Genomic DNA, 10,962 nt, shown 5'->3' with positions numbered 1-10,962 from the left:
GGAGGTTGGGGGTTCAATCCCCGACTGCCCCCGTCATGTCGAAGTGTCCTTGAGCAAGACACTGAACCCTAAGTTGCTCCCGATGGAGACCAGCACCTTGCATGGCAGCTCGGTCTCCGTTGGTGTGTGAGTAAATGGGTGAATGAGACTTAGCTGTAAAGCGCTTTGGGAACTTCGAAGTTTGAAAAGCGCTATATAAGTGAGATCATTTACCATTTGCCATTTCTTTCATTGGCAGCGTGGGTACTTAATGTCACCATAACTTGACTTCATCCGTACCCATAAAACTCACTAAAATAGTCCTCTAAAAGTAATTTTTCGACTTTATAGTTCTTTGTTTACAGTAATCTCTACTGTCTAAACCATCCTGCTGTCAGTCTAATCCAGCAACAAATCTTTACTTTGTGAACACTGTACTGACAGTTAAAGTTTGCATTTGGAAGCTTTTCAGTTCTTCTCACCTTCTATATTGCGTCCCATTTTACAGGATTTTCTGATATGCTGGAAATAAGACACTAAAAAGGTGTTAGAGGAACGAATGAGTATTTGTCTGAAGAACGAAGGCAGCACTGAAATGCAAATCATGTGCATGTCGTTTTATTGCATGAATAACAAAAAAAACAAAACAGGTGAGACTCCTTCTCTGAGGTGTTTTTCAGTAGACTTGATGCAGGAGAAGATACAGAATGCAGCTCAAATGAAATGCTAAATAAGTCTAAGATACGTAACAAAAAACTGTTTTAGTAATTAAGGAATAAACTCACAGTGCCTTCAAAAAACAAACTCTAAACAGTTAAGGAGTGCATGTGTTTATTACAACAAGGGGGGAAAAACGCTCAAAATCTGATTAGGAATGTTAAAAGAAACAGGAGATAAAGCTGCCTCTTGTTCCATCTGGTCCAAAAAGACCAAGAAGCAGCAGCTCACCAGCCTCTCTGATAATTAATAATGTAAATGCAATCTATAAAAATAAAAAAAAAGAAATTAAAACAAGAAAATCTTGGAATGTGATGGACCGGACTTCAGTTTGTCAACATGCTAATCACAGATTTGTCCAGTATTCGACCAATGAGTAAGCAGGTGTTTGGCAGCTAGCACAGTCTACAGCCATGCTAGCTAGCTCTGGCTGTACTTAGGTGCAGCAGTGCTTTGAGCGAAATGCTAATGTCAACATGCCAACATGCTAATGTTTAGGAGGTATAATGTTTACCACGATCTTAGTTTAGTGTGTTAGCATGCCAACATTAGCTAATTAGCAGTAAACACAAAGTACAGATGAGGGCGATGGGAATGTCATTAGCTCTGCAGGTATTTGGACACATTAAAACTTTGACCTGATGATGGCGCTAGAGGCAAAGTCAGCAGGACAGTCACAGTAGCTGTTGCTGTTAGCAAATGCAGCAAAGTGAGATAAAACTACTTAGAATATTCATATATGACACTGAGATCTGTATGGGGTTCTGGTCGCGAGATTCCTCCATGCCATCTTTAAAACTCACATAACAATAGTGTGTTGCAGGGATGACGTGTTTTTGTGGGCCAACCCAAAAGTTAGCATCGCCCTGATCCCCCCACAAAAAGCCAATGGGATTTCTCCATGGGATTTTGGATTATTGCAGAAAATAAGCTCTGTGGCAAAACAAAAGTTTATGATACTTACACGTTTTGTTCAGCAAGATAATCTTCACTAATGAACACCACTTATAGGATTTTTGAAGCATAAATGGAATCAGCAGAAGTAAAAAGCTAATGTTAGGCTATAAAATAACTACACCATGGTCGCATTACTTCAACGTCACCACCACCACGCTTCACTTCTAAGAGAATATAGATAGATATAGATATAGTGACAGATAGATATAGAGTATGAACACAACAAGGCTCTAAAGGCGGACTAGTGAGTAGATGACTTTCCGTGTTCGTCATGAAGACATTTACTGTCCACGACAACCGCTGTAGTCTCATTTAGCCGCTTGTTAGCAACCGTCTTTTTTAAGACACGTAAAAGCTTCAAAATTCATGAGTGGGGTATCTACTGACGCATTTTATGTCGTAGAACAAAACGTGAAAATCTCTTGAACTAGTGCTAACCAAAGACCTTATTTCAGACATCTAACCAAAAACCCATTGACTTCCAGACGAGGGAACCCGAAGTGTAAAAATGCTAACTCATTTCCGGGTTTTAGGACTCATTCCTGCAGCACTCTATTTGACTACGGCCTATTTGCTGGGGTCCTGAGAGTTTTGGGAGCCAAAAACAGGAGTGCCTGGCCAGAAAAGGTAGAGAAACTGTAAAATACTGGCAGCTTCATCTCTGTCTGAGAGGCAGCAACGAGCAAAGGAGAGGAAAAACAACATGAAATCGAGGGAATGTTGAGCTTGGTCTGTCCAAAATAGTACAAATTCCATCAGGAGGAATGGGGGACGCCATCACCCTCTACCTAAACTCGAGTGACGCAGATGTGCTCTAATACTGTACCTCTAACTTAAACACCAAAACTACCAGGAACCTGCATGTACCGTTCAACACTGCACATGAATTCTATGTAAAAAACAGCCTACTTTGTGTGTTTGTGTGAGTTTACATAAATATACAGTTAATCATAGAATTATTTAAAAAAAATCTGAATTAAATTAGTTGCATAAAAAAAAATCTAAATCAAAAAACAACAAAAGTAGTATCACATTCACTTACTGTTGATTAGTAAGAACTCAACTGACAGACCTCACAGCTTAACCCTCAGAAATGTGCTGAGGAGACTCCGGTGATCCAGTGACCACGGCACATTTCCAGGCCTCATGCTGATATACTGGAACAGGTTTTAACATTACACACCCCCCTTCAAAAAGCTGGTTTACCGTTTCCCAGTTTGTCCCTCCACTAAAAGTGAACACTTGTTCTCTTTGAGGACTGAGGTCACCACTGCTGGATCATTGGGTGTAAAGGGGTGCTGGGGAGGCCAAAGTCCAGGCGCCCACATGTGATCTGAAAGGTCACAAAACACAACAGCGACATGAACGCCTGGACTTCTTCTCTGCTGTTCTTTCCTGCCACACAATGGAGAGGGGGGGGGGGGGTCCACAGCGACACCAGTCCTGTTATGACTCGAAAGTGTGAACAAACTGAACACTTTAAAAAAGGAGAGGGGAAGGAGAGCACAAGTTCTGTCCAAGAAGTGCAAGGTCCAAGCTGAGAGACACAAACCGCCTTATTTGTCCTTCTTGGACTCGTGCTGCTCCTCCTCCTCCTGGGCATCGGCTCCCTGCTGCTCTGGCTCCTCCTCCTCGGGGACTGGAGGGAACTGGGATTGGCTGACCTTGTCTCCCTTGGCCTTGTTGAGCTTCTTGGATTTCTGGTAGAGTTCGTTCAGGTTGAACTCTCGGATGATGTTCTCCTGGTACAGAGAGACAGAGGCTGTTGTTAACGTGAGTCGGAAACAAACCGGCACTATTCAGTATTTCTCACGGACTAGTGTTCTTGAGAGTCGGCTTTCAGGAACCCACACTGTGGCTGTACTGGAAACCGCCTACTATGCTAGCAGTACGTACTGATTTGGCCAAAATGTACCATGTAGTATGCAAACAAAAGCAAAATATGTAGTATGTCAAAAACACCCAGATGTCGTACCGATTCTGAAGAAATCTCCAGTACGCATCGGACCAGTCTATCTCGCCTACTGTGTCCCACAATGCAAAGCCCTGGTGGTGGTTTGCCATTAATGTTACGTAAACTTTCACTTATTTCCCCTAAGCAGTCCACCAAAATCTGTTACTGAACAAACGAATACTGAATCTTCACTCATATTAGATCTACAAGGCCTCGTTTAAAAGCTTGTTCCGACTTTCGTAAGGCGAGGGGGGCTTAATACCTGCATGATTATTACTTCCGCTTTCCAAAACTGCAAACCGGCTAAGCCTGACCGGGCACACTGTAAAACCTTCACCTTGGGTTCTGGGAAATTGAGGCATTTTCCATTATTTCCTAACATTGTATAGCAAAATAAATAAATTGCTCAACAGCCCTAGGTAGGGAACTCTTACAGTGCTGACCACAATGAGCGTTAAACGCTCTGCTCAATTCTCAGGCTTGTTTACTTGTTCTCTGATCCTCATTTAACTCAAGACACCGGTGCACTCTTTGGTGCCCCAGGTGAACAGTCTGATAAACAGATCTGAGGTGTACGGTCCAGTCTGACCTCGGTGAAGCTCCAGGACACAGCTCGGCCCTTCTTGTCCACCTGGGGGCGCCGCATCACCTCCTTCCCTCCCTGAAACAACACCAAGGAGGGGAGCTGCTTGGACAGCGGAGACGTGGACACCTTGTACCTACGGAACGAAAACATACTCAGTCCTCTCTGACTAAATAAAAGCCCATCAAGACATCGAGACAAATGAAAACGTATTACTTCTTGGAAACCTCTCCGTAACGTCCGATGTCCACTTTGCCGAACTTGAGGCCGGCACAGTTATACCTGAAACACCACAACAACAAAAAAAGTTACTTGCGTTCATGTCACTTCATACTTTTACTGAGAGGGGGAGTCTTACTTGAGAGAGAGATCGGCATAAACGGAAGCAAAGGACTGGCACTCCGGAGACCAGTTGGCGAAGAATTCAACGATCCACGTCACACGACCGTCTCTGTCCAGCTCATCCTGGACACACACAAACACATTTGGATTTTAGGATTAAAAAAAGAAATTGGTAATGGACAAACTGCTACTACCAAATCCCGCCATCTTACTCACGTCAATGGTTTTGTCGTTGAAGTATTTGATGTACTCAGGTCCCATGTAAAGAGGGGGCTTGCAGGTCATCAGAAACACTGAGACACACAAAAGAACCGACAGGAGAGGGAATGTTAGGACTGGATATGACGATATGGGCAGAATCAATGGGGACAAATATGATCATTTTATTGTTCAAATCATTTATAAAGACGCCTAACTAAAATGTACGCCTTATATCTGTATTTACTTTCAAGATATCTACTATTAAACCGCGTGCTCTGCTCTTCAAACGTGGATTGCTACGTTAGCTTGATTTGATTCTTTTTTTTTTAAATGAGAGATTTTGGCAGGATTCATTTCAAATGGTAGAATATGTTTACCTCAGCTTTAAGTCAACTACCATGCAGCTGCAGTGAACCCTATTAACAAAGTCGAACCTCTAATGTACATTTGAAGAACCACGTTAGCTGGAAGAGAATTAGCTGGATCATTTTGGCTGGCTAACATCATGTCAACAAATCCCATCGGTTCCTACTGAAGACGTAAATCTTAAATAAAAATAATAAAAACTAATTTTAAAAATATATATTTAAGAGACTTTAAGCCACATCTGAGAAGTCAGCCATGTGTGTGTGTGTGTGTGTGTGTAATAGAAAAAAGGTTGGACTGACCTATGCAGAGTGTCAGGTAGAGCAGTCCCATCCTGATGTCCAGCCTGAAGAACAGGATGACATTGGCCACTTTGCTGAACAGGATGATGTTGCCCACATGCTGCTCCACCGTTACTGACACGAACACAGAGACACAAACTCCATGAACACACATTTAAGTCAGCAGGAGTTAATGACGCTTACCCGTTACTCAAAATGTGGGTTTTGGAGGATGGTGGCAATATTTTCTGCTTCTTCTAGAACTTTTAATGTTGCCACAGAGGACAATATAACATGATATATTTATATTTATTCTCAGGGAAAAGAAGACATTCACTCACTCGCCCGCCTGTTCTTCATCATGACGATGGCACTGAGGAACATGAGGATCTCCACCTCCCTCTGAGAACACAAACGTGACACGTCTTTAATCAGTCTGGTTCATATTGGTGTTCGTCCTTCCAAGAATCGTGCCGACATGTTTCAATCCAATGATGGTAATAGTCAACATTTAACATATTTCACACATATTTTTCAAAGCTGGAAAAACAAGACAGATCACTGTAAGGGTCGGGGAAAGAAACATGTTTGAGAGCATTTAGATCACTGTGGGACACCATGATGGCCGCCTACCTGGTCATTTACAATATGATGTACATGAACGCCCCATAAAACCAGACCTGTGGACATACATGTCACTATAATTGTATAATGTGTGGGCCAGAGAGCATGGAGGCAGTGTCAACCAGTAATACAAAGGTTATGTTAATTTGGTTCATTCTAACATTACTGCATGAATGCTGTATGGCTTGTGTACTACACTCTACAGTGCATTTAAGCAGGACGTTTGTAGGGGCCCTGGAAGCTGCAGCAGGTGTGCACGCAACAGCATCAGCAAGCATCTCCTCCCAAAGAGCTGCGGCGTTGATGAGAGAACACTTAAATCAAGGCCAGGCTTCTGCAGCAGCTACTGTAATATCAAGCAGGCCTCCGTTCCTTTCAAGTTCATGCTCTTTTGTGTGGCGACAATGTCACCACAAACTCCATATAAAAATCTTAGGCTTTTAAGACATGATAGTCAACATAGATTTATGCATTGGAGTCTGAGATATACGACTTTTAACCCTAACCCTTTGTTTAGTTGAGAATCCACTGATAAATTCGGCAAACACGATTTGGCTAATGTTTTCATAAAACTCTTGCCTCATTCACTCTCCTGTGTTGATTCTCCTTGTCCTGCAACTTACTGACGTTAAAGAAGGTCAATAATTTAGCCAACGTTAGCTACATTAACCAATGCTGAATGTAAAAAAAATGCATTTAAAATAAGCGTAGTCTATATGTGCCGTATACAATAATAATACCTTGATTAATTGTGAGTATCTCTGCCAATTCAAAAAAACTATGAATTTCAGGTTTTTTGAACGCAGTTTGGCCTGTCATTCCTTCCCTATAGCTTAGAACAGCTAATGTCACCTGTCCTTTGCTGTCAGCCTGTCCAACGATCTACAACTGTGTTCATCCCACTGACAGTTACCCTTGAAAAAAACATTCTTGAAAAGCAATTTGTGAATTTCTGGCATTTTCTACGGACCCAGTCGAAGTCGCAGGAGTTGCCGTCCTCTCGCTGTGTGGCCAGATGGTCGCAGATTCCAGGCGTCTTTCGGACAGCTAGGAAGGCTATGGACATGAACAGAGAAGCTACATAGTAGGGCTTCAACAGCCACTTGTACACCTGCGGCAGGTGGTACAGAAAAGCGAATAATGGCGTTAGGAGAGCCATTTTCTATTTAACCGTCGCGCTACAACTAAGACGGGAACTGAACCCCGAAAAGGCCAAGCTACCCAGCGATGAAGCCGTTAGCTCAAAATGAATGGCTCGGCGTTAGCTAGCTTCGTGTTCAACAATGTGGAAGTAACCACAAATGCAACTTCCGGTTTAGAAGTTAAAAATAAAACCGTGTATTGCATGCCATGCACCGTGTTACCTTTAAAATGCAATATAATAAAATGTATTTTAAGTGAACTTAATATTACGTTTTATATTTCAATACATTTGTATGTTATTTACGCCCACAGGCTCGTTTTCTCGCCCAAATGAACATATATCCACTTTTAATATGAAGGTGGAAGGACCTAAGTTCCTGTGTAACAGTGGCTAACTCCCGGTAGCTTGGTTTAGCTTTGCAGTTTGCAGTCGGCAAAATTGTAAAGAAATCCCGATTTAAAGGGGCGGAAAGAGGTACGGAGGTCAATCAGGACGAATGTCTTATAGCAGGCGCTGATTGGTCAGGGTAGAGAACAAGTCACTGCTGATTGGTTCACTGTGATATAATAATACCTGTCCCATTGTTGTTATGATTTTACATGAAGGGTTGGAAAACTTGGATTTAATGCTGTGCCATAATTCACTTATTTGTCTACCAGTGTTTCTAGGTCCAATATTCAATATATTGTTCACCTCCCGCCCAAAATCAGATATTTAAAGATGGTTTTGGTGAGTTGATCTGCGAGGTAAATCTGTGTTTTTGTCAATGGAGTCTGGTGGCTTTGAGGCGAGCGATACAACCGCTGTTTCTGGTCAGGGGGAGGTGTGGTCGACGGGTTGCTGGTGCTCTAGTGCTACATCTAGTGGTTCCATATCATTTATAGTAACTTACAGATAGTTTCCGTTATTTTTGCTGAGGTTTCGATTATTATTGACTTCTACCGCCACCCCAGTACAATGCTCTGCAGCATTCCTCACACACACACACACACACACACACACACACACGTCAGTTCAGTGTTACTGACAGGCCACTGTATGTGCCAGAGACCTTCTAACCCTAACCCCATGGAGCACTCATGTCTCCAAGAGTAAGAATATACCCATTCAATTGCAATTGAAATGCAAATGCAATTGTATTTTTCCACTACAATGTTTTCAGTTCGAGCTGAAACATGTATCATCACCAAGTGAAAACCTCTATCGTGACGTACGGGTGGCTCCAAATGGGAGCGTGAGAGTGTTTCTTATTTGTTGTCCCAATTTTCCCACCTGACCTGAACGCAGCAGAACCGTGTAGTAGAAAAAAAATGTCTGCTGTGTGATTTGGAGTGACATCACCCTGTGTGATTCATCAGGAAATGTGTTCATTTTGGACTTGTGAGCTCATTGCCTACATGTGTTGATCTGACAGAGGTGTTTTTGTTATGAATAAATTTGCTCATGTACCCATGACACTGAAAATGAGCTTTAAATCTGATGTTTCCAATGTTATTAATGTTGATAAGGGGAAAAGGAATAAAAAAAAAACTGAATACGTTTGATGCACACAGCATTTGTGAATGCTTTGTATGTTGATTTTGTTTTTGTCTTTTTTTGTCTGAGCTTATGAATTAGCACCTCTGTCTGTCTATGTATCCATGCTTGTGCTTGTATAAAAACATAGGTGGCATAATATAAACTCTATAGCTTAATGCAGTGGTTCCCAACCTGGGGGGGTCGTGAAGCCCTCTTGATTTTAAGGGTGTAAGAATAATATACATGCATTTAGTTAATTTCTATGAAGAAGACAACTATATTTAAGTTTTTTTTTTAGAAGTTTATGTCTTATGTCTATTTATCATAAAGCTAGGCTGCTTGGACTATTAAAAGGTATGTATGATAGTGAAATTAAAATAGAATCATAATACGGACATGGAATTGTGTTTATAAAAAAATTAAGGAAAAGTCCTCTGATACATTGAAATATCCACAGGAAATAGTCTGTTCAGAATTTTATACAAATGGCTAGTTTTACACAAACTTACTGCAGGTATTACATTCACTATTTAGGTTAATTGTTCTGTGCTGTTATAGTTTTTTTATGCAATGAATATAATGAAATATACATAAAGATATTTCCCCCTTTTTGTATTGGTACAATGGTAAAATAGGGATTCTAAGAAAAAGGTTGGGGACCACTGGCTTAATGCATAAAGGAATCATGGTAGCTTTAGCAAACTCAGCTTTTTCTTTCCTGATATTTGTGGTGGATCCTGATGTAAGTTTCTGTCATCTGTCACTTCTGAGTTACTATGTTCTTATCCATGCACACTCCATCATCAACATTATGACATAAACATCAACATATTTGACGAATTTCAAATGCTAAAATGTCACAAACATTTATTCGGTGGTGCAGTAGCTTTGTTCCATTGTTTCATTTGGTTTTCTGGTCCTGCACTGCATGCTGCTGTCCTATGGGGCCCTCGCAGAGCTCCCTCATCACTTCCTCCAACGTGAACAGGAAAATCATGTCAGTAGCACACAGCAGGAGGACGAGGAGGAGGAGATCAGATGAAGATGGTCCATCTTTCTTTTTCTATTTTATTTTCATTTTGAAATTATACTATAAAGCAAATTCTTGTTATTATTATAATGTTTTATTAGGATCTTTTTTTTAAAAATGTAATTACTGGTTCATTTATTCATTTTAAAGTATCACTGCCAGTGCTCCACTTCCGGCTCAGCAGCTGGTCTGGGATCGGTTTTCTGTCTTAAATCCCTCCAATCAAAGCCGCTCAGTCAGCCCTGGCGTGTGTGTGCCAGGTGTCAAACTCGGCAGAGTTAAACGTACAGAAAGTTTGACTTTTTCTTCAAAATAAAAGTCTTGAAGGGACGAAACGTCCAAGTGTATCTTAGCATAGTAGTATCTTTAACAGCATTTATTCTGTTGTTAATAACACAATGAATATATGTCACGAGTTGAAAGTTCAAATAGCCATGATCAGGTTTGGCAACATGTTTCATTCATTCATACTCAATTGAAAAGTTTGACTTACAGAAAGATCGTACTGATGTGTTTGTGGATTGATCATATTTGAAAATACAGGCATGAGCAAGGTCATGCTCCTATATGTTTTACAATGTGGACAATGTTTTATTGAAAACCAAGATTGTGCTTTTTGGGTGGTAAAACTACACATTTCTTTCAATTAAAGCTACACAGAACAACGTATGGCTACAGAGTATACCGTTTAGGTTGAAACGTTTTTATTGTGAAAATTCAAACAGGAAGTGCCCTGTACCACTCTCGCTGGCTTGACTCCGGACTGTTTCGTTACGGCAGTCATCCCAACGAGTGGCTCGTGAAGCAGGAATCCAGACGGGATTATCAACAGCAGACGCCGCCGAGCCGTATCTCCGGCTGGAGCTCACCTCCAAAGGTCGGACCGCGTCGACATTTCCATCCGGGCCGACGCGAGGAGAGAGGTAAGCCGTCGACACTGCCCCTGCAGCCCGCTTGTCATTGACAGCTCCCGTTATTAACAGTAACGTTGGCTAGGTTTTTTTCATTGGCCAGGAGAAATATGGGATTTTTAAACACTAACGTTACATTCTCTGTTTTATTTAGCTTTGGTCAAATTATTATTTATATAGACAGTGATAAAAAAAAATTGTTGAATACTGTAATTATTTCTAAGTCTAACTGTTAACTGCACGGTTGAAGTGTGCAGCTCCATGTTATCCGGGGCTTATCGCCCCGCGAGCGGCGATTCCCTGTGGCTAACGGCACTAGCCTCATGGCTACCGCAACACAGCCAGGAGACGGGCC

At 41.5% G+C, this 10,962-nt stretch overlaps 1 protein-coding gene across 1 annotated transcript; it reads right to left on the bottom strand.

Annotated features, from left to right (window-relative positions):
* Nucleotides 1–3,209: 3,209 nt before the first annotated feature.
* On the bottom strand, nucleotides 3,210–7,163 carry tmx2b (thioredoxin-related transmembrane protein 2b). Its single transcript, XM_070922122.1, has 8 exons — nucleotides 6,975–7,163; nucleotides 5,722–5,782; nucleotides 5,402–5,515; nucleotides 4,749–4,825; nucleotides 4,549–4,655; nucleotides 4,407–4,472; nucleotides 4,197–4,326; nucleotides 3,210–3,395 (listed from the first exon to the last, which is right to left on the bottom strand). The coding sequence occupies exons 1-8, from the start codon at nucleotides 7,161–7,163 to the stop codon at nucleotides 3,210–3,212; spliced, it is 930 nt and encodes a 309-aa protein (XP_070778223.1).
* Nucleotides 7,164–10,962: the final 3,799 nt, after the last annotated feature.

The sequence above is a fragment of the Enoplosus armatus genome, chromosome 2, assembly GCF_043641665.1.
Source record: "Enoplosus armatus isolate fEnoArm2 chromosome 2, fEnoArm2.hap1, whole genome shotgun sequence".
Lineage (NCBI taxonomy): Eukaryota > Metazoa > Chordata > Actinopteri > Centrarchiformes > Enoplosidae > Enoplosus > Enoplosus armatus.
The sequence above is the reverse complement of the archived record's forward strand: the minus strand, read 5'-3'. Positions and strand labels throughout refer to the sequence as shown.